The sequence below is a fragment of the Periplaneta americana genome, chromosome 16 (assembly GCF_040183065.1).
Source record: "Periplaneta americana isolate PAMFEO1 chromosome 16, P.americana_PAMFEO1_priV1, whole genome shotgun sequence".
NCBI classification, from domain to species: domain Eukaryota; kingdom Metazoa; phylum Arthropoda; class Insecta; order Blattodea; family Blattidae; genus Periplaneta; species Periplaneta americana.
The window spans coordinates 114,025,385-114,050,788 of NC_091132.1; the positions used below are offsets into that span (position 1 = coordinate 114,025,385).

A 25,404-nucleotide genomic window follows, 5' to 3' on the forward strand; every position below is an offset into this window, starting at 1 on the left:
GAAGTCTCTTTCGTATTTTACGTGCTATATCAAAAGGATTCTACTCGTGCAATCATTTTGAGTTAAGGCAAATATTAGGTTCTACTGGAGACTGGATATATACGTAACAATAAGGCAAAAAAGAATATTAATTTCGTTATATTAACTCGATAAGATTCTACAAAAATAAGTATGTGAAGAGAAAATAAAAATGTCATTAAGTTTCAAGGGAATAGAGAATCCATTTGACGTAGCATTACAATAGCGACGTGGGAGTGGAGGAAAGATCTTCCCTTACGGCCTGGCTCTGCAAGCCACTGCAGCGAAATATGGGTTTTAACAGCGGCAGTTTCCCTCTGCTTCCCTTCACCTCTCTACCCCCTGACCAAGCAAGACACACTCTCTATGAGCTGCCTACCCTGCAGATCCCAGGACGACTTTGAATGCAGTGTCAATTCCAATACAGTCGACGCGCAAAAGGATTATCCATAAGATAATAGTACATATTCCCAGCCAGATGAAATATAAAGCAATTTACCAATAAAAGCTGTAACAATTCTTCTACAAATTAAAACAAATATTATTATTATTATTTTCCTGTCAAAGCAGGGAGTGCTGCAGCTCCGCAGCTCTTATGGACGAGCCGCCCTTGCTATTAATATTACTATTCTATTACTTCCTACAGTTAATGTTGTTCCTGATGATTCGGAATGTTGTTGAGTTAAATAGAATTCAATTATATTGTATTGTTTTATACGATTACTGTATTGTGAAAGTAGCTTCATTACCTGAAACATGAGGTATCAGTTGCAGATAATCGTCATGGAAAGATGTCATCGCAGAAGAAGTTGGAGGCGACAGAGATTCTGTGGTGAAACAAGTTAACTTGTCTTGTAGCTGCGATGAAACGTAGTACGAAAGCGGTCTACTCCATCGAAGCGGTGACTCTATATAAAAAATATCAAGGTTATCTACTGGTGTCTGTGGCTCGCTACTGCCCCATCAGCGCACCCCTTGGTTTGAAGCCGAATTAACTACTTCGTACGGCTATGGCTTACGCATGAGGCGCTCTTAAATATTTTTATCTTGGCTGAGGGAAGTTGTTCTATGTGAGAATTTTGGTACCGTACATAAATGGAGTTTTTGCTGTGTAATCAAATACTACAATATAATATAAAGAATCATCACAATCCAGACTAGGATTTATAGGCACTAAAATGTTTAAATATGTAGGCCTATATAGTCCAGTGGCGTATACTGGTTTAAGGGTCTGGGCTACCACTGACCCTATTATTACACAAAATATATTTTTAAATCCCTATAATAAAATTCCTTACCTATTTATATGTGAATTCCAGACGTCTTGATTGGGACGAAAATACTTTGATGACTTCGTCATTGAAATTACAGTTGGGCCGCTTGCGAAGTTTCTGTAGAAATGACTTTTCAATGGACATCAGTGCCGAGCCGGATAAACGTTCTTGTGTATGAGTTGATCTACAGTAGGATTTTATTCGCTTCAACGCAGAAAATGTTCTTTCTACCGATGCTGACGTAGCTGGTATTGTCACAATTAATGTTGCCAATTTAAGGACTTCAGGAATAACTTGGTTCAGCTGGTTTTCACATATGGCAGATAATATTTCATGGATCGGTTTGTTCGAAAAATCAAAGACTTCTGCTGAATATATTACACTTCATTCATTTTTCAAACGTACTTGATCAAAGTGACTGTTATAGGACTCAAATAATTTGTTTAGTGCCTCATTCGGGAAGTTTTCTCTATAAGCAGAAAATTTTTGAGAATCTAGAAGATGTGTGAACTGAAGCTTTCCATAATCAGAAAATCTGTCAGTAATTTCCATGTGCATACGATCTAGTATGCTGTAGTACAGCTGCCTGTATTTCAATTCATCATCTCCTTTTCTTCGCTTTAATGGTGGTTCCATTGTATTTTCTGAAGAATTTTCATTTTCCATATTACTCCATATGGATGGAAACCCACTACGTCTGAACTCGGATATAGTATTTTTTTAACTTTGATACCTCTTTCAAGCAGTATGCTATGTCTAGACTTTTTGTCTGAAGAATATTGTAGAGCACATCTGTATGTGCGAACACTCAAGCATAGACTTCAAGAAGAAATATATTCTGAAACTGTGTGAAAAAATTCAAATATCCTTGAGCCTGCACATTTACAGCATCATCCCAGTTTTCTTCAGAGTCATTACAAATGATATTTTTAAAGAAAGCAGTCCGTTTTTCTCTGTATTCCTTTACTGTATTTACAAGCCGAGATGTAAAATTCAATCTAGTTGGTGCTACTTTTGGGAGTTTCTTGTTCATAAATTCCTTGAGTTTTCTCATCTTTTAGGAGATGATGAGAAAAATGCAGCTAAACCCGACAGTGTTTTGAAAAAATGCGGCATTCTGGAACGGATGAAGTAGTTTGTTGCAAAACTAAATTGAGAACATGGCTGTAACAATGGACAAATAGTGCTTGAGGATACTTTTCTTGAACTTTTGTTTTTAAGCCATTAATATTTCTCGCCATAACTGAAGCACCATCGTATGTCTGTGCAATTAACTTATTGCCGACATTGTATTCTGCTATAACACCTTCCACATGCTGAAACAAAGCAGCAGCAGTTTTGTCCGAACTGACATTTGTGAATCCTATAAACCGTTCTTGAACATTGGAAGTACTGTCGACGTATCTTAAAACAGTGGACAATTGACTCTGATCATTTGTCATCAACAACAATGGCCACAAAAGGTGCTTCTTCTATTTCATATTTTATGTTCTTTATCATAACCCCACTTATAGCAAATATTAAGTCATTCTGAATTGCGGGAGAAGTACCACGAAATACTGTTGAACTCTCAAGATGATTGGCCAGTAAATGGTCAAATTCACTTAAGGAACTTAAATATTCAATATAATTTCCTATATTGTCTGATTCCACACTCTCATTATGATCCCGAAAAGCCAATTCTTGTTTTCCTAGAAAGCAGACTGCGTTAATAAGACGCAGTAAAATCTCCCGATTTTTTTTCACAAGAGCATTGTGTTGGTTGATGTGTAGAGCTTTTTGCTTATCTAGCTCTAAATCAATTCTTGTCTTCTCAAAGTTTGCAAAGTTCATGCTACTACAAATATGAGCTTTTGATTTGTCGTGTTTTAGGACTGCCGTTCGAAGGGAGTTCATATTAAATTACCCCTCTTTTGACCACACATTAGTTTCGCGGCTAAATAACAAACATGGCCAGCAAAATAGTTTAGACAGTTTAGAACTACCACACAACCAATTCCACTTACCATATGATGTTGAAGTGAAATGGCGTGTGTACTCACGCTGTTTTTCTTTTACGTTCATGGACAAATTTAACTCAGGAGTTGGTCTTTCCATTTTCACAATTTCAACTTTCTCGTTGTACGTACGACGGTTAAAAGGCACTTTTAATAAACCTTCTATTACACAGTCATTTTCAACACAAACCTCTCCAGAAACTTGTTCTGCCATATTTTTCACAATATCACTTAATTGGGAAATTAAAAACTTAACAATTCACAATTAATATAACTCTTAGACACTCGAACAAATCACAAATTTAAAATACTGAACTGCAAGAACACAATCACATTCATGAGCTAGAGTACTAAGCGTACTGTTGCTTCGTGCCTTCGAAGAAACCGATCACGAGAGCGGCAACTCACCCGGCCTACACTACACGACAGAAACAGAAGGGTGCGGGGGACGGGCAGTTGTGCGACAGGACAGCGTGAGCGGAATGGTCACAGGCTACCCCTAGTAGCAGCGGTTTCTGCAGCGATGCCGCCATGACAACTTGTTTCTTTTCGAGAGCAGAGAGCGCATATAAATCTAACAATTACTTTAATTTTAATTACTGTGGTAAAACTAATAACACAAAATTATTACATTGTTATATTATAAACTTTTTCTTTTGTAATTTCCTTGGGCTACCATGCGACGGTTGTACGTTGGGCGCCATTTGCGACGGTTGATCTGTGGCGCACGTTGGTTGCGCCATTTGCGACGGTCAATGTGCGTGTGTGTTGGTCCACGTGGGCGCCAATCACGATGGTTCCTCTCTCCTTCCTCTGCCGCGTCGCCGACAGAGTCCAGATCGGTTAGCTCAGCTGGGACGCCGATACACGCTGCTGTCCCACGGTGGAGATGATCTCTTTTCAGGGACACTGTGGTTTTGTGGGTGAAGGATTTTATTGTAATTTTTTTTGTCGATCACACGAACACAATGAGAAAAACCAAGGAGTAAAGTTCCACTAATCGGGTTTATTATGATCACGTCCCTACGTGAGTATGAACGACGGAATACTGGCTGTTGTCTTCTCTGTAATCTCGGGAACGTTTTTCTTTTATCTAACGCCTGTTTAAATCACCACTACTATTTCCCGAGTAAGTCACAAACTCGAAAACACGAAGTCTCCACTTTACCATCACGATCGGCTCAATGGCCGGGAATTGTATGAGAGCGCGTCTTGGTTCGCCACACGTTTAAATACCTACTGTGGTGACGCGCTCTGATGACGCTACCTTTGTTTGCTAGCTAAAGACATCGCGCGCGTTCCTCGACAACGAAAACCCACGCTTCGGAAGCCTATGCTGCGCTAGAGTTCAACAGCCTTGCGCGCGTCTTCGGGTTGAGTGCCCACATACTTAGGCTTAAAATACTTGCCGCCTGCCAGTCTATGAGAACAAAGCACCTATTATACGCTTCGCCGCTCTCGACCGCTTGGGTTCGAATACCTTAAGAAACGGAGAAATATCTGAGATGAAGCTATACCATATTTGATATAAAAGAAATATCTCTTCCTATCACTAGACCACCCGACTACAGCTTCAACCGCCGGTAGCCCCGGTAGTCCGCAAAATATGCCCCTGCTATATACGAACTAAACATTATCAAAATATGGGCTGAGAATTTTATAAGCATGAGGCAAATAAAGTAATTCTGTAAGTGCTGTTTAATTTCCTTATTAAGTGCACTGGCAACAGATTAAATTAAATCATTTTGAATACGATTTGATACACCTTTAAATACTGTAGATGTCTCCAAATGATTTTTTTAGAAGAGGGTCGTACTGGGCGGTGTAGTCCAAAAGTTATACATAATTACAGCGGTTGTTGGACACTTTTTACTTACCGTTTTCTCTAAATGAAAGTTCCAGTTTTGCAAGTAAACAAATGTCGTTTATAAGCCTTTTCAGAATGTCTCTATTGCCTGTTACCTTATCATTATGTAGAATAATACTTTGTTGCGTTTGGTCACTTAGCTCAGAGTCAATATGCACAGTTCCAAAAGTCGCGAGTGCGTTAGAAGCACGAATATGTGTAATAGCAACATCATGATCCCGTATTGCTTTAGTTAAATTACTGTATTTAGCTTTTGTTGCTGAATTAAATTATTATTATCACCAGACATAATCAAAACTTCTTATTGCACTTCTATACGCGTACACAATGTAACTACAAGGTATAAACAAACGCCAGAGAAACAGTACGTTTTATACTCATTCGACTTCGCGCACACAGCCAGCCCAGGCAGGCTACCGACTGCTTGGGGTATATCCGGTAAGGCGTCCCTCATTGGTTAGAAGTTATGATGACGTGGGTTGTCATGGCAACGTCCATGCTAACCTGTATTCAGCACAGCTGGCACACTGGTGCCAGCTCGGGACCGCAGTATGTGCATTGTATATGCCCCATCACGCGACTTACAATTAACAAAACGTATTTAGAAACGTTTCAGGACTTTATGATTAAATAAACAGAAAGTTTAATCATGGATTTACGTAGATATCGTGATTCCTATAATCAATCAGTGCTACCCAAGCCGTGCTTGGGTGGACTGCACGTCACTGATTGTAGGTCAACCACAAGTTAGAATTTTAAATGTAAGTTATTTTAATGAGACTGATAAAACTTTACTTTTGCTTTTCTTATTTCCTTTTAAAACAAATTATTGCTTACTTTTTTATTTGAGGGAAAGTAATAACGCATCATTTTTTCGTTCAATATTTTTAAAACTATGATAAGCTTGGAATTGAACGGGTTACATCAGCTTCTTGTCTATGCGGATGACGTGAATATGTTAGGAGAAAATCCGCAAACGATTAGGGAAAACACGGGAATTTTACTGGAAGTAAGTAAAGAGATAGGTTTGGAAGTAAATCCCGAAAAGACAAAGTATATGATTATGACTCGTGACGGGAATATTGTACGAAATGGAAATATAAAAATTGAAAATTTATCTTTTGAAGAGATGGAGAAGTTCAAATATCTTGGAGCAACAGTAACAAATATAAATGATACTCGGGAGGAAATTAAACACAGAATAAATATGGGAAATGCCTGTTAGTATTCCGTTGAGAAGCTTTTATCATCCAGTCTGCTCTCAAAAAATCTGAAAGTTAGAATTTATAAAACATTTATATTACCGGTTGTTCCAAGGGTTAGGTGTTTTTATATTAAATAAGTTATGTGCATTGTTATTTAAAGTATTAAATTAGTTATGGAGGGAAGAATTATTTTTTAAGGGAACTGAGAATAAGAGAAGGGAAGTAGAATAATAGTGGATAAAGTAAAAGGATGGTCTAGTGAAAATGAAGGGACATCAAAGACATGGCAAGAACAGGCTTCAAGGGTCAATACACGTCTTGTTTAAAATTGTAAATAGTGCTAGTAAGGGAATGCTGGCCCGAATACAGAAATGTGAAGGGCCAGCAGGACCGAAGAGTTTTGAGAAATATATATCAATATCAATATTAATTACCGGTTGTTCTTTATGGTTGTGAAACTTGGACTCTTACTTTCAGAGAGGAACATAGATTAAGGGTGTTTGAGAATAAGGTGCTTAGGAAAATATTTGGGGCTAAGAGGGATGAAGTTACAGGAGAATGGAGAAAGTTACACAACACAGAACTGCACGCATTGTATTCTTCACCTGACATAATTAGGAACATTAAATCCAGACGTTTGAGATGGGCAGGGCATGTAGCACGTATGGGCGAATCCAGAAATGCATATAGAGTGTTAGTTGGGAGGCCGGAGGGAAAAAGACCTTTAGGGAGTCCAAGACGTAGATGGGAAGATAATATTAAAATGGATTTGAGGGAGCTGGGATATGATGATAGAGAATGGATTAATCTTGCTCAGGATAGGGACCAATGGCGGGCTTATGTGAAGGTGGCAATGAACCTCCGGGTTCTTAAAAGCCAGTAAGTAAGTAAGTAAGTATGATAAAACACATTCATACAATTTATTGTAATGAAGTGTACGTAAAAACGACTTGACGATACACGACTTGTATAGAAGATGGGGACCTTCAAGTGTAGCTCGTCTAGTACGGCAGGATTCCCTGCTGGGTGCAAATGCCAGAAGATCCTATCAGTTATTGTGAAACAGACTCCCACGCTTGACAAGTCAGTTTCAAATTAACTTTTTCACTGCAGTGTAAAGAACCAGGTATTTGGTCTCTTTGTAAAGACTGGTTGCATAACATCTATCTTCTGCTATCTAAAACATCTATCTTCATTTTTAATCTTATTGTGTTTTCATAACAAAATTCATTGAAATTTCCAGGTATTAGATAATTACGGCCGTGAAGATTAAAATCGTACACAGACTTTCATGCTCACAGAGACTGGCCAAACAAGTTGAAGATAACTTTGAGAGCTGCAAATGCATGTTCGAGGGTTGTTTAAAAAATTCATAGCCTGATACAGAAATTAAACTAGGATTATTCTGAGACAACCTTTATTTCTCAACATAAGCCTAATCCAGTAGAGGCTCGTCGTAAAGAAAATAGGTGAAGTGCTGTTCACATACACAAATGCATGAACAGTTTGACCAATATAATTAGTAGGCCTACTATTCGTAAACTACGTACAATTTTACTAGTTCTAGAACACATGCAAACAGGAAAATTAATTTATTTCAAGACTCACCCAATTTCTTGCATACAAAGTTAATCCTCCTATCTTTTAAAGCAGCAAACCTGTCGATAATGTCGTCATAAAATGTCTCAGTTCAACTGAAGGTGGACAGTATATTTCTATGCAAAGCTATGGGGCTAATGAGGAAAGTCTCTCCTGTTATGTGGCATTCCAAATGAAATTTTCAATCTTTTCAAAGAGAAAAGCTTCTTTCATCGGAATAATTTGTTTATGTTATTTTATACAATTTCTCTATTTTTAGCACTTTTTAAAAACAAAGAACAAATGGAACTGTAGGACGTCCAGAATTTAAAACATCTTTTCCATCCTCATATTTAAGTCTGCAAAATGGCATTTCTAATATATTACAAACCGTGCCATTTTCGGGATACATATTTCGCACTCATTTATTAATATTTTCTATGTACTGGTACCTAAGTATTTGTATAATAGCACTATAGTGATTAAACTTACAATATACAATACGATGTATGATTAATACACTATATACACTTATCACTAATATACTCTAAATACATTAAATAATAAGTTAATAAGTATTAAACTATATGTGTACATTTACGCGTGCGTTAAACTTTCAAGTACAAGCGCTGGAACAAAACTGGCAAACTCAGGAGAAGAAATAATACACGCGCCGGAAAACAACTTTTAAACTTTACGAATGTATGTGGCGTGCATTCCTGATAAAATAACATATAGCCAGCTAATTTATCGCTGCAGGGCTGGCTGCTTGTTAGACACAAGGAATGAGGATAGCCTACTATTCTCGAGTCAGGTAGTACATACTGTAAAATTTCGCAGCCCTTCAACAATAGCCCCCGGCCTTGGAGACCAGTTTCAACCCTTCTCGACCGTTATATCTGCAAACTGGTTACTCCACCTACAAGTCTGACAGTTCTCCGTAACTGAAAGACTCGGAAACGCACTTCACTCATACAATATTTCTTTAGTGCGTGACGTCACGTTACCATGGAAACCAAGTGTTGTATGAGAATGGGAGCCCAAATATTTTCACTTCTACAGTATTATAGGTTTCAATAGACACCGCTCGGGGCTCGTAACAATTGACATTATTCTATTCAGCGGACGGTTACAGGTACTATTTATATAACTAAACACTGTTAATAACGACTGAAAATACTTTTTTTTTATTTTAGAAATACGGAACCGGTAATAACTAGAATTAATTATTAATACGAGATAAAATTGTGTTTTACACGTAAATAGGTGAAATGGTACTTCATCTACTTCACCTGAATAACCGCCCCTGGCCTAATCCCCTCTGAGATTCATACACTTGGTCTACCATGCTGTCCACACCTGTGGAGTAACGGTTAGCACGTCTAGCCACGAACCCAGGTGGCCCGGGTTCGATTCCCGGTCGGGGCAATTTACCTGGTTGAGGTTTTTTCCGGGGTTTTCCCTCAACCCAATATGAGGAAATGCTGGTAACTTTCGGTGTTGGACACCGGACTCATTTCACCGGCATTATCACCATCTCATTCAGACGCTAAATAACCTAAGATGTTGATAAAGCGTCGTAAAATAATCTACTAAAATAAAATTCTATCATGCTTACTATACTCTCCTTGTACACAGATTTCTCGAGAACTGCGAAAAAGCCTTCTGCTGCTGTGTTGATCTCTTCATTTGACGAAGATTTCTTCCCAGCCAAGTGAGACTTAGCTTTGGGAAAAGAATGAAGTCTGATGGTGCGGCAGTTCGGCAATCGCGATTGCAGACGTGTGAGCAGGTACATTGTCGTGATGAAATAACACTTCCTTCTTAGTCATACCCGGCCTCTTCTCGCGAATTTTTCCTTTCAGTTGTTGCAGGAGATTTGAATAATAACCGTCAACTGAATAGGCGGGAAATTAGCGATGTTATGCGTATCTCTCCTTTGCTAGATAGTCAATCATGATTATCCCCTCGGAGTCCCAGAACACGGACGCCATGCCTTTCCCAGACAGCTGAACAGCTTTTGCTTTCTTTGGAGACGGAAAATCTCTGTGCTTCCATTGTTTCGGCTGCTGTTTTGTCTCTGGTATGTAGTAGTGGATCCAGTTTTCACCACTGGTCACAAACCACCTAAAAACCGGGCGTATTTCGCAGTCGATGGTCATTCAACATCATATCGTGCATTTTTTCTCTACGATTTCTTCACTTGTTGCTGTTACTAGACTTCCACTGCGTGCGTCGTCTTCCACTCTCTCTTGACCATGTTTAAATGGTGCCGCCCATTTTTTCACATATGACAATGCTGGAGAGGATTCCCCAGCATAGTATTCATGTCTGCTTTAATTTCTGTTGAACTCGTTCCCTTTTTCCTATTTAAGAACAGTAAGAAGCTTGGTATTTTCAATTTTTGCCAATCTGTTCGTCACACTTATTTCAAAATTAAACTACAAAATATGTAGTGAACAGAAAATTATTATTTTCGTGCCTGAACTAATGTAAAATGGTCGCTAACAATGGCGGCATTGCTTCGTAGAGTCCGTGGATATCCAGAGTACCGCAATCCTTTGCGCCGGCAAATGACAAAGCCGCCATTGTTATTCCAGCGCGCGCTAAGCAGTATACAGTTGTATGGGGAAAAAATGTAATGTAAGTGCGAAAAAATGCAATGCTGCTATGTTCAGAACTGTTTACAGATAACTGAAAAAGGCGCACATTTGTTTTCTCTGTCACAGTGTGGAAGAAATAAGGAAAAAGGAAAGAGGTGACTGTAAATATAAAAAGGAACGATCCGCTACCTAAGCGAGCATACATTGTGAAATTAATGAATAACTGTGTTTTTCTAAAACTAATCTAGAATTTAAGTTGTTGCAGCAATGATATTTCTACATAAAACAAATTAAAATTACGTACCAATTAAGATCAATGTCAAATTGTTACCATCTTCTCCCTTTCAAACCAAGCATTTTTTAATTTAATCCTAATTGCTATTTGCGAGAATACCATAATATACTGCATTTGTGAAAGTTCTGAATTCATTCTTGAGACAAGATTGTATTGTTTGGCTCGATTGAAAAATACGAAGACCATAGGAACGCTATTAAGGGGACATTATACTGAAATTACTAACCTCCATATTTTTAAAGCTAAATTCACAAAATGTTTATCTCTAGTATATCTGGGTAATAACAACACATGTACAACATTTCATCTCTCTATGATAAGTGGTTTGCATTTTATTAATATCTGACATCTACCCATATAAGAAGTCGAGTGAGACAATGTTTCCATAAGAGTTTGGAGGAACAAATTAAAGATAAACACTGGAAGGACGCACTAAACTCCACTCTCCCCGAATGGCCCAGAAGAGAAGCCGTTGCGACTTCCGCACCGCAGTAGGTCATGACTGTCTGGCTAATCACCTCCACCGCCTGGGTGTATTATCCAGCCCCCACTGCATGCTCTGTGGATGTTCCGACACCATGGACTCAAACCACATTAAGACTTGTCCAGCGCTTTCATCTGCCAGTTTTGTGGATAGGTACTGGGAGGCCAGAGAAAGAATGCAGCAGTGCTGACATCCTCTCCTTCATAGTTTTACTTGCACATTGTTCACTTTATTTCGTTTTCTTTCCTTTTAGTTTTTATCGCCATTGTACGGCCAATGACTCTAGTCAAGTGCCACTGCATTGAATAAAAAAAAACATTATGGTGAATTTCGGTGAAGTCCAGAGGGTCTAATCAGTTAATTTGCTCTCATCTCCACATTGGGGCCCCCTGGGATCTTTTAAGATGCGAAAGAGAGAGTGGTGTGCAGAAAACAATGGGAAGCTACCATATTTATCTTTCCCAAGAAAAACTTCGTGTTAGAAGAGCAATTTGGCTTCAGGAAGGGAAAATGTACGAGAGATGCAACTGAACTGCTGCGAACAATCAGCAAAAGATACTTTGAGAGAAATAAAGAAGTCTATGTAGTATTTGTGGATCTAGAAATGGTTTTTGACAGAGTGGATTGAAATAACTTATGGGGATTATGAAGAAAATAGGTGTGAATTTAAAGAGAGGATGTTATTCTGTAACCTTTATATGAAACAACGAGTCAAAGTCAGGATAGGAGAAAATGTCAAAAGGAAGTGAAATAAGAAGAAGAGTACAAGGATGCCCTTCATCACCTATCCTGTTCAACATCTACTTGAACGATTTAGTGAAGAACTGTTTTCAGAACATGGTAGGGATGATAGTAGGAGGAAGAATAATAAAGTGCATCACATTTGTTAATGATATGGCATTCTTAGCAGAAGAGACGATACCAAGGGATATGCTACTGGAGCTCAATGACAACTGTGAGCCGTATTTATTTATTATTTATTTATTTATTCTGGCGTAGTTAAGGCCATCAGGCCTTCTCTTCCACAACACCAGTATGGGATGAATATAAGTGCACACAAGTATTAGTATTAGTATTTCTTAGTATTAGTATTTATTTATTTAACCTGGTAGAGATAAGGCCGTCAGGCCTTCTCTGCCCCTCTACCAGAAGATTCCAACTATAATATGAAGAATAAAATTACAGTTAGTATTAAAATTACAATTACAATAATTACAAATAAAATTACAATCAGTATTAAATTTACAATAATTACAATTACAATAAAAATCAAAGTACGAAAAGATTACCTAACTAATTAAAGCTAGATAATTTATCATTGAAAAACAAAGAATATTTTATATTTACTGAATTACAAATTAAACCTAGAATAACAAAATTGTATAGTGATGAAATTACTGGATATTGAAATATTTTGTGATAGATTAAGGAAACTATTTACAAGAAATCAATTACTGACCAAGTGCCTAGTAAGTTTGCGTTTGAATTCAATTTTATTTCGACAGTCCCTGATGCTAGCAGGTAACGAATTCCAGAGTCTTGGCAGGGCTATTGTGAAAGAGGATGAGTATGAGGAGGTGCGATGGGATGGTATTGTTAGTATTGTTTCATGGCGAGAGCGTGTGTTCAGATTGTGGTGGGAAGAAAGGTAAGTGAAGCGAGACGACAGGTATGAAGGAATAGAAGAGTTCAAGATTTCGAAGAGAAAGAGAAGTGAATGTAAATTTCTTTTCTTATCTAGTTCAAGCCAACCTATTGCTTCCAGGGATGGGGTAATGTGATCATATTTACGAACATTGCTTACAAAACGTACACACAAATTATGAGCACGTTAAAGTTTCGTTTTGTTGTCGCTGGAGAGGTCAGTCAGTAAAATGTCAGCATAGTCAAAATAGGGAAATACAAGTGTCTGCACAAGGGACTTTTTTAAGCAGAGGGGAGATGAACATTTATCCTTTTTAGCACATGGATAATAGAATATACTTTTCTGAAGATCATGGTTATTGGAAGAAAAATAAATTCTCCTCAATGAAACCCAGTAAATAAATAAGGTAATTGTTTTTTTTTGGCTGGTTTAACAGAAATGCACGACCTCAGGGACCCACTATACATCACAATAATAGTAATATGCGTTACAAGAGTGGTATGTTGAAGTTTTCATGTTAGAGCAAAAGTTTGAAAAAGCGAAACGTAGTTGAGCTTTTTTTATTTCCGAGAATTGAAAGAAAATATACCGCTCGTGTATCGTACATTATTTTGTGCGAAGATCGTTTATTGCATACCTGAAAGAGGAATTTCTAATTAGTTGCAATGAAATCTCCATCTTGGTTTCTGTTCAATGACGGCAAATTTCAAAACAAAAATATCTATCTTCAACATTGTTGCTTTAAAATGTTTTCTGTGTTTACTATACTCCAGCAGGCCGTGATATACGTCTGTCTTTCCCCCCCCCCCCCAGTCTATGAGTCTGGAATCTTGTTGATTTTTTCACGGCTTCCTTAATGTTACTTGCATCACGAATGCTGTAACTTTAGTGGAGTTGTAGAGTTTACTTAATTTTTTTAAATATTTAAAAACAATAATTAACAGTGCAATTAAGGTGAAATTGCAGGTGGTAAGTTTCCAATTGATAATTATTACTATATTGAACGTCTCTAAAAATAACATGTTAAAAGCCTAAAGCAGTAAAATCAATGTCACTTAAGCGGTAAGAAGAGGGAAATTGTTATGTGTGTTAGGTTGGGAATACTGAATGTGGAATTTTAGACTTTCCGCGGATTGGTTTTGTGCAGAAACCAAGCAAATAGCACGATCTCGCACAAAATATGATACACTGCCATAAAAAGTTCTCCTTAGTCTTAAGAAAATATGTAACTCTACACCATTACTCATAATTATAATTTCATTCTTGTAATTGCTGTTGTCACAATAAAGTGTTACTCCCTAAAAAAATAACCTTGTGTTTGGAAGCAACACTATATAAGGAACGAGTCTAAAAAACTAAACATCATTTGAGTACCATAAAATTCTGGAAGAAGTTTAAACAACAGTTTTGCTATTCATGATTAGAGGCACTGTTTAGTTATAAAAAGAAAGACCAAGAAGGCAAAATAACAAAGGACTTTAATGTCTCTGTTTGTAAAACTGAAGCAGTTTCTTTTGAAAATAGTAAAAACAACAAAATGACAAGTTATGTGCTAAATGTGTATCTAGTGATTGTAACAACTGATATTCTGTGTTTGTGTTCAAAGAGCAATTCTGTCGAATGCAGTGGGACATCAGTGCTGCAGAAAAAGCCAGATTATAAGCTGTCAACAGTAAGTGAGCACCATAAATTATAACTGAATCCTTTCAATGTCTTCAATCTAATTAATTGATTAACTAGCAGACTTACTCGTGTTAATTATGTAAGATATGTGTGGCTTACAGCTATTTCAGTGCTTCACGCACCATCCTCAGAGCTTACTAGATCTCTGCGTCATCTCGAACTTCTCTGCCTGTTATGTGGGTGTGTTTGATTGTTGAAAGGCGTTGAAGAGTGGAGTCAAATAGTGTGTGTGTACTGAAATTGATCTGTGTGTTCAGAATTTGATCGGGGTGTGTTTTAGTGTGTTTGTATATTTCATATTGTTCTAGTGTGTTGAGTTTTTGGTTCTTGGGTTGTATGTGTAGGATTTCCATGTCCGCATTTATGTTATTGTATGATGTATGGTTAGCATTAGTTATGTGATCGGCGTATGTAGATGTATTGTGTCCTCTGGTTATTGCTTTAATGTGTTCTTTGTAGCTTGTTTGGAATGACCTGCCTGTCTGTCCAATGTAGAACTTATCGCAACTATTACATGTGAGTTTGTATACACCTGTGTGGTCGTATTTATTTGTTTGTGTTTTTGTGTGTTGAGATGTCTTTGTAGTGTGTTTTCTGTTCTGTATGTTATGTTGTATTTCTGCTTTCTGAATGAAGATGCGATCTTATGTGTGCTTTTGTTTTATATGTTAGTGTGATGTATTTCTTGTGTTCTTATGTTTGTGTTGTGTTTTGCGGACATGGAAATCCTACACATACAACCCAAGAGCCAAAAACTCAACACACTAGAACAATACGAAATACACAAGCACACTAAAACACACCCCGATCAAATTCTCAACACACAGATCAATTTCAGTACACACACACACTATTTGACTTCACTCTTCAACACCTTTCAACAATCAAACGCACCCACATAACAGGCAGAGAAGTTCGAGATGACGCCGAGATCTAGTAGGCTCTGAGGATGGTGCGTGAAGCACTGAAACAGCTGTAAGCCACACAAATCTTACATAATTAACACGAGTAAGTCCGCTAGTTAATCAATTAATTATAATCAAGTGTTACAAGTAGTGTACGCAAGATTCAAAATGGATCTTCAATCTAATTTAAAAAGTAGAGAATAAAGGACAAAGATTGCAGTAAAAGACAAAAGGGTTTAGTAAAATACTAAATAGTATAGTCTTATATGTAGTCACACTCAGTGTCTTCTATATTAGTGGTTACTGTGGATCCAAGGATTTTTAGATTCAAACCAAACAGATGGGATGAATCTTCAATAGTGCTACAAATAATGTGCATCATTTCCTTAGGAAGAAAAGTAAAACATTTACGGCTTTCATAGATTTACAGCATGCAAAATAAATGAGAGAGCTCTCTGCAAAACAAATACCAGCCATCTGATAGAAAAAAATATGTTCCTGGCATAGTTGCGAAGATTCCAGAGACAAATTTGGTAATAGGCTACTTAAAGAAAGGAATGCAGCTACTAGAATCTATAGACCAGTGTTTCTCAAACTATGGTCCGCGGACCACCTGTGGTCCTCGAGGCCTGCCTTGTGGTCCTTCAAAAAAGACAGAAGAAAAAATAAAATTCAAACGAATTGTGTATCACACTATAGCTGAAAATCTCAGAGATTGGAAATGACACATAGCAATCGCTTTCACGTTTTCTCCCAGTACTGACATCTTATGAAATTTATTACCCTATCCATCTATTGACTTCCAACTCTACTCTCAGCAACAAAAGAGGGATTTAAAGCACTATGAACGTGGGGTTTCTCGCCATCTTTTCCCTGCACTTCTGGTGTTGCATCTGTAACCCGCCAGGGACCACCCGAATTCATTACAGAGGAGCAAAGTACCGAACCTTTTAATGTATTTATGACTTTAAATCCTTCTTATGTGGTACACGCTAGTAGTTGTCTATGTCTCTGTTAAATAGTGCCCATTATACACAATGAAAAACTGGCTTTGATCCGGATCTTTGAAAAGAAAGGAATGTGATGATATGCTTCATTTAGGCTCTGCTAATAGTTCAGAAATTGGGTGTGAAGATATTAATATCAATGATTCCAGTGCCATTAAAGAAATATCTAGTCATTTAAATATAGTCTAGAACAACTGTGTAAGAATCGACAGGCTCATTAATCTCACTAATGTACCAACATTTATTTCTTTTTTAGTTAATAAGTTAAAGATTATCCAAACTCTAGTAGCCTTGAATTATTAAAAAAAAAAAGAAAATAAATTTTCTCCTATTAACATTAACTTAATTAGCTAATACTAATATAAAATTAATTAAATTAATTTTAATTAATTAATTCTAATTTAAAATATAAGTATACTGGTATTAAAATATGCTACAAAAATTATAAATTTACTTTCGAAGGGAACAAGAGTAAGGTGGTCCGCGGAACTGTTCTGACTTAAAAAAGTGGTCCCCACTTCAAAAAAGTTTGAGAAACGCTGCTATAGACCATACTGATGCAGAATGATTGCCTTTATTTATGTCAAAGATATTAATTATATTTAATTATTTTCATTTATACCGGTATCCAAAATATTAACGATTTAGAACTTTTGTACCTACAATTTTAAAATTAAAACTCTCCATAACTTCTGTTATAATAAATTGAATATCCGGTATAAAGTTGGTAAGATATTTCCGACTTAAATGACCCTACCAATATGATCTTAAGCTACGATTATCGAGTCACTGGACACCTGTATAATTATAGTATAATGTACTAGTATATAACTGTGTGATAATAAGTAGGAAGAGAGTAATTCGCATTGCAACATTATTCTTTCAATTAATACAAGAAAAATCCTGAAAATATGTATTTTAATTTGTAAGATGCTAAATGCATGCTATAAACTGCGGTAAATAGAGACAGTTCTATTGATAAATTATGATAAAATAAAAAAATAAACAAGAGAGGATGTTGAAGATGGTTGTTATCTACCAAAATTTAAAATTTATGATATTTTATGTAAAGAAATCTTTATTTTAATGTTCTATTCTATCCAAACCAGTTTACAGTACTAAGTTATTTGAATAATTTCATAATAGTTATTAATATATTGCTACCAAATTTTGAGATTACAAGATTTTTTCCATTATATATTTAAAGCCTGAAATGGTAATTAAGTATGGGTACCCAGCAGAGACCCATACTGTGGCAACAGAAGATGGGTACATCTTAACCATACACCGTATACCATACAGTCCTAACAATACCACAAGAAAACATCGACCAGTGGTATTTCTTCAACATGGTCTTCTCTGCAGTTCGTTTGACTGGATTATTCTTGGACCTGGTAAAGCTCTTGGTGAGTTAATGTTGAAAGTTAATTCTGCAGACTACATGTAAGAAGAAATTCATATACAGAACTAATTCAAAATATTTATGTGCAACTGCAGGGCAAGAATAAAAACGTTAACATACTTGTTTTATTGTTTCTAAAACCTTTAATAAAAGCTGGTAAATATTTTTAGCTTATCTGCTGGCAGACGAAGGGTATGATGTATGGATAGGCAATGCAAGAGGTAATGTGTATTCCCGCAAACACAAGTCATTCACTCTTCAACAAAGGCAATTTTGGAACTTCAGGTAATTTGATTTATACATATTTTCAGTTCAAATTAAAGTTTTTCTTTATACCAAATGTTGACTATCTCGTGTACTGGTAATTTAAAAAAAAAATGATTACGAAAATTTGAAAATTGAGCATTTTCATTTAAAACTTGATATCTGTATCAAATAAAGAAAAAAAGAAAATATAACTACACTGCCAAGCAAAAAAAAAAAAAAAAGCAACACTTGAATAAATTTGAAATATCAAACCATATTACAAATTATAACTTTACTGTGTGCTTCTATGGACCTGTTTGTGGTAAACAAGTGTTAGTTCATGTTTCGGGAAGAAAAATATACCGATTGGGTGATTTGTGACACCCTCTTTGCCACTTCTTGTCCCTCACCTTATGTTTATTGCTGTGCCATTAAAATTTACAACCCTAAACACAAGCAGCTAAAACAAAGTTACAAGACTCTTGTTTTCTTTTTTAGTATGTAATGGAATTATGCGATATTGAATTCAGTTTTAAACAATATTTAAGACAGTAAATATGGTATTAAGCTCCGAGAATGCCGCTAGAGCACTCGTATTGGTAGAGGATGGCCGCAGCTTACGTTATGTGGCTCAGGTGTCACATACATGGCCCCGTAGCTCTTGAAGAGTATCTGAAGCATAGTGAAGGACACTCCTTCCTAAAATGTCCCACAGATGCTCAATTAGATCAAGATCCAGACTGCGTGATGGCCACTGCATGAGTTGGATCCCTACTTCATTAAGGTACTGAAGGCCATATCTCGCCACACGAGGACATGTATTGTCATGTAAGAGCAAGAAATTATCACCAATAAATTATGCAAAAGGAAGAACATGTTGCCCAAGGATTTCTTCAATGTAGCGATGGGCAGTAAGGGACCCACCCTCCACAAAGACAAGGTTAGTTCATGCAGTCAAACTAATGCTGACCAGACCATCACTGAACTGCCATGAAATGCTGTCCTTGATGAAAAGTTGTATAGTGAATCCCTTTCTGCAGTCCTCCTCCACAGTCTCTCTCTTCCATCTGGGGATCTAAGGCAGAATAGGGACTCATCTGAGAACAAAACTGTTCCCCACTGTTTGTCAGCCCATTCCTGCAAATTGTAAGAAAGTTTGACGATGTCTTGTAAGTTGTGGGCCAATAGCAGGTCTTCTGAAGGTCAGGCCAGCATCATGTAACCTCCTCCTCACAGTCCATTCATTGACAGTCACATCTCGCACTTAGTCTAGTCGATTTCTGGCTTTGACCGCAGTGGTGTGGAAGTTACGCAGCACTTGAAGGCGCAAGAACTGGTCATCTATTGCAAGAAGTTGACCTTTTCCTACCATATTCCGGTCTTCGAGAATATGAACGAAGTTCCCTGTACTTTTTCACTGTAAATGAAACTGTCGACGGAGTTGTATGAAACACCTGGGCCACATAATGTAAGATGCAGTCATCCTCTACCAACACGACTGTTCTAGCGGCGTTCATGGAGCTTAGCGGCATCTTAATTGACTTAAATGTTGTTTAAACTTGAGTTCAATATCACAGAATTCCATTATACACAAAAAAGAAAACAATAATGTTGTAACTTTGTATTGACTGCTTGTGTTTAGGGTTGTAAATTTTAACTCCAGAGCAAAACATATAGGGTGAGGGACAAGAAGTGGCAAAGAGGGTGTCACAAATCACCCAATGGCTATACTTACCTTCCCAAAACATGAATTAACACTTGCCTACCACAAACAGGTCCATAGAAGCACATAGTAATGTTATAATTTGTATTAAGGTTTGATATTTCAAATTTATTCAAGTGTTGCGTTTTTTTTTTTTGCTCGGCAGTGTATTTCTTATTCCACAGATCCATTTAAAACCATACGTATAGTCTTTACTCTGTATCTGGAATTTGTAGTTAGTCAGCACATTTGGGTTGAGATGAAGATAAGCAAATGGGCGGAGTCTAGTAGTGCAGGAGTATATTGCAGGTAGCATCAGCACGCAGTTGCTAAGGGGTAAGATGAGCGTGGTAGAAAGTGACAGATAGTGTGGCTCTTAACTGCAGTTGAGTTCAGACAGAAATAATCCCTCTCTGCAGTTGTTCACTCCCTCCAGAACAGTCACTGGACTGGCCACTTGTGCAGAGGACTTGTTTCGCCTACAGATTCCAGACACGGAGTACAGATCACAGATTATCAATTTGTTGTCATGAAAATGGTATCACAAATAATATTGCATTTAAAAATTCGATACAGTTTAAGAAGGAAACATACATATGCTCACTTGAAGATCAGTACGTTTATTTAATAATTTTGTAGAATACAGCCTCGTAATTACATTTTCCAAATGTGAACCTCAAATATAAATACTATACCTCCAACATTTTAATAACAAAATATATTTTTTATTTTACTTGGTTATTTAACGACGCTGTATCAACTAAGAGGTTATTTAGCGTCGATGAGATTAGTGATAGCGAGATGAGGCCGAGGATACGCCATAGATTACCTGACATTTGCCTTATGATTGGGGAAAACCTCGGAAAAACCCAACCAGGTAATCAGCTCAAGCGGCAATCGAACCCGTGCCCGAATGCAACTCCAGATCGGCAGGCAAGCACCTTAGCCGACTGAACTACGCCGGTGGCTAATAATAGAATATACAGATGGTTAATAATATAACTGCTTCAATTTATTTATTTTAGTAGGATATTTTACCACGCTTTATCAACATCTGAGGTTATTTAGCGTCTGAATGAAATGAAGGTGATAATGCCGGTGAAATGAGTCTGGGGTCCAACACCGAAAGTTACCCAGCATTTGCTCATATTGGATTGAGGGAAAACCCCGGAAAAAACCTCAACCAGGTAACTTGCCCCGACCAGGAATCGAACCCGGGCCACCTGGTTTCGCGGCCAGACGCACTGACCATTACTCCACAGGTGTGGACAACTGCTTCAATGGTGCAAGAAAATGATTCTGGTATGTTTATGTCTTATAGCTTATACTATGCTTTAACATGCTAGTATATGCTCTGAGATGATATGCATAGATTTCTCCCAATATTAGAAGTTCTTTGTATTTTTTCTTGAGCTAAATGTCAAGACTGTCTCTTATTGGCATTCTGAAAACCTGGCAAACCTAGAGGTGAGAAACATTTGGCTGCTTGGTTGCCGAGTGGTGTAAGACAAAATTGAATTAATAGTGCCATTGTATTCTCCATTAGACAGTATTCCCCCAGAGATCCTAAAAGCTGATACTGAAATCACAGCAGACATATTTTTTGTACTATTCCGTAGAAAATTTATCTTAACATTTGCATAGTATACTAAATACGACATTATACCTTAAACACGCTGCATTAAAAGGTATGAAGAATTAAATATTGTTTGTGCGTACTATTTCCAAAAGAAATTTATAAAAAATACATCAAATGTGCGTAGAAAACGAAATATGATTTTCTGAAATCGTTTTTGGTCGAGAACGTGCAAATCTATTAAGTAATCTTGAGAAATGCCAGAATATTCAAGAAAATAAACGTAGACAACGTGATGGAATATTATTGGCTAGTTACGCAATTTCTCGTCTGTGATTCAAATCAATTCAATGATGGAGAAATAGTAAAGAGGTTTATGATTAAAGCTGCCGAATTAATTTGCCAAATTGAATAAAAGTTTTCTCACGTTAACCAAGCGCTTTCCTAATAATTCGCCACTGACCACCTTAGCGATTACGATAAGGTGACGCAGGTCACAGAAGTTTATATTTCCCATCCTACTCTGCAGTCTGCTCTCCTAGTAAACAAACTATTTCAAATCGAGTGCCTCATGTAACAGAAAATTGTGCCCATGCATGGCCTACACTATTGTACTTGTTATGCCCAGCTACTTCAAGCATGTGAGACAAAGGCATACTGACAATTTAGAAAACTGTTTGAAAATTTTCCACATTACTAAATGGAAAACAGTTTTTCACAACTGATTGGTTCGGAACCACATTGTAAATTCAAGCAGCCAAGAGTTTTCAAAAGTTGATCATGTTTTTTTTTTTTTTACGACGACAATGAAGAGGTGGAAGTGAAGATGAAACATAACATGTACTAATCTCAAAAAATGTCTAAACTTTGGAAGAAATGCATAATTATGTTCTTATATTTTCAGCTGGCATGAGATGGGTGTATATGATCTTCCTGCAGTTATTGATTTCATACTAGCAAGAACTGATCAACAAGATCTAAGTTACTTTGGTCATTCAATGGGTACTACAATGTTCCTTGTTCTAATGTCCATGAAACCCATGTATAATAGCAAGATTCGTCTCATGGTTGCCTTTGCTCCAGTTGCTTTTATGTCTCACATCAGAAGTCAATTTACGAAAATTGCTATCTACAGCAGAACAGGGGTATGTAATTTTAGACACATGGAGATCTCTTTATATCTGCGTGTTCAACATGCATTTAGAGATATGCTAGTGGCTTGTGCAGCAAGTGCTGCAAACTAAGTTCGTTAGAAGTTCAAATTAAAATTTTTCAAATTTATTTCCAATGAAGAATAGCAGACATTTTGAAAGTTATTTGCTTCCATAATAGTGAAACATACTTCCTCTGAATGCTTTTTATGCCAAATACTTTTCCTTGAACCTATCCATCTTCAGTTCTTGAGTTTCAATGCGAAAACGCAAGTAACATTGTTAGGACAATCAGGAATTTTTCACGTGGGAGTAATGCAGTAACTATTTCAGATCATTGCGGATTATAGGTGAGAGTTAAGAAAATGTCAAGTTCGATTAAACCAAAGAAATATGAAATTAATTTTGATTTAGTTTTAAGACGCAGCTAAAATAGGAAGCATGACTCATTACTACCTAGGAAAATTAGAGAATCACACATATAAATATCTACATCACACTGCCATTAAATATATGAAAAACCCCACATCACTTGACTAATAACTATAAAAATATTTCATTTTTAATAACAATATCGTTACCTTACGTAAGTTTTATTGTTTTCAGTAACAATATATATAGCTGTTACTCAGTAAATTATAGAAATAAAGATCTAATTTAAAGTATTCTTTCTCTGCATCTACTTAGGCCTACATAAAACCTCAAAAGGTTTCACTTTCATATCATCAATATAACATTAATGCGTGTAATTAGTGGCATTAACTATAATAATATTTCATTTTTAATGGTAATAATCTCATCAAACATTCTTAAGTTTTGTAGTTCTTAATATCCAATACACAGCTGTACTCGGAAAACTACAGACCAGAGAATCAGACCTGTAAATTATTTTATACGCCTTCTGAACTCTAAATATGTCAGCAATCCTGCAGATCATGGCCTTCGTGTAATATTGTTTATTGCAGTGTGTGTTTTGTTTTATTCTGAAAAGCCATATTTCTCAAAACTGACGGCAGATGGATTTTGGAAAATAGGAAAATGATGTAGGAAAATTGACATTTCACTGAAAACTACTATTTTTCTGAAAAACTTTGGGTTTCAAGCTTCAAAATGAGGGGTCATTTATTAAACTCTGCTCAGTCGTTTTCCCGTAATTTCCATTACCAGTTCAATATATATATATATATATATATATATATATATATATATATATATATATATATATATATACACCGTATATGCAGACTTATTCTTAGCCCAAAAGAAAGCCTTTATTACTATTTTACAATGAATTGTAGATAATGTTTCAATACCATTTTATAATGTACTGTAGAAAATGTTTCAATGTTTAATTTAAAATCCATTTTTATGTATATAATGGCATACTTCCATTTTACATAAAAAAATGAATTATCTCAATTATGTCCTACCACATCTAAAGACGCGTATTAGTACCAACTATAGGGCTCATATTTTTGTTTGTTCCATAAAACATTCACCATAGGGATTTCATTATGTTAGCTTCATGAAAATTTGATATGAAGCATTAGATTCCCATCACTTTCTGCATCAGGAATATGAATGACAATGGAGACAGCAAAATGATGGTAGGGGTAACAGGTGTACCTTAAGAAAAACTGTCCTAAATCCGTCTTTGTCAATCACAAATTTCATTTAGACCCTCTGAGGTGCTAGGCCAGGTCTCCAGTGTGGCAAACAGCTGTTCTAACCCACTAACGAATGGTGATGCCACAATTTTAATGCCAACTTATACACACATCAAAATTGTCTAAGGAACAACTAAAAAATTTCAAATATTGAGAAAATTGACCAAGTTACAAAAGTGAACAGAAGTGAATATTAAAGTGCTAGTCATTTGTCATTCTACCAGGTTACCATAGTAACCAACTTTGTTATTTTGTATTGTTACATTGGAAAGAATTAAATTAGTGTTTTTTATTTATTTTTTATTTTAGTAGGTTATTTTACGAAGCTTTATCAACAGCTTAGGTTAATTAGTGTGTTTTAACAGGGGACATAACTGTCTAAAATCGTCATAAACAGTTAAGAATAGTTTTAATGATGGAAAAACATGTCATTTAAACCATCATTAAATGTTTAAGGCGATGGGCATAATTGAAAGTGGCGGAACACAAGCTGATGCTGCAAGGGTTCTAAATACAGGAAGAGGTGTAATTTCAAGAATGCGGAGTCGTTATGGACAATTTGGCAGTCCAGAAGGAAGGCACTAAGGAAAACCAAGGGTTACCACTGCAGGACAAGACAGATTTCTGTACCTTAAAGCCCTGAGAGAAAGAACTTCAACTGCCACAATGTTAAGAAGTGCCTTGCAAAATGTAAGTAACGTAATTGTTTCAACTCAAATTATCAGAAATAGACTGCATGAAAGAGGCCTTCATGTCCGTCGACCTTTAAGGTGTCCAGCTATTCGTCATGGAAATCGAGCACGTCGTGTTTTGTGGTGCCCACAACATCAAAATTGGACAGTGGATCAATAGGGACAGGTCCTCTTTACAGATGAATCACGCTTCGGTTTGCACCCAGACTCGAGAAGAGTGCTCATATGGAGGCCACCAGGTGACGCAGAAAGGCTTAGGAACGTACAGGAGATCCACAAATTTCAAGGAGCTTCTATCATGGTCTGGGGAGGAATAATGATCAATAGAAACACGGACCTCGTTCTTGTAAGAGGAACACGGCGAGCAAATGTTTATATTCTAAACATTTTGCAACCTTTGGTGCTTC

At 36.7% G+C, this 25,404-nt stretch overlaps 1 protein-coding gene across 1 annotated transcript in view; it reads left to right on the plus strand.

Annotated features, from left to right (window-relative positions):
* Nucleotides 1-12,934: 12,934 nt before the first annotated feature.
* LOC138691104 (lipase 3-like) overlaps nt 12,935-25,404 on the plus strand; it is a 32,825-nt gene continuing 20,355 nt past the window's right edge. Inside the window, exons 1-4 of the mRNA XM_069812819.1 lie at nt 12,935-14,638; nt 17,769-17,967; nt 18,134-18,248; nt 22,392-22,632. Coding sequence (XP_069668920.1) covers nt 14,504-14,638; nt 17,769-17,967; nt 18,134-18,248; nt 22,392-22,632 — 690 coding nt within the window. The 5' untranslated portion in view covers nt 12,935-14,503. The remainder of the gene's footprint in view (nt 14,639-17,768; nt 17,968-18,133; nt 18,249-22,391; nt 22,633-25,404) is intronic.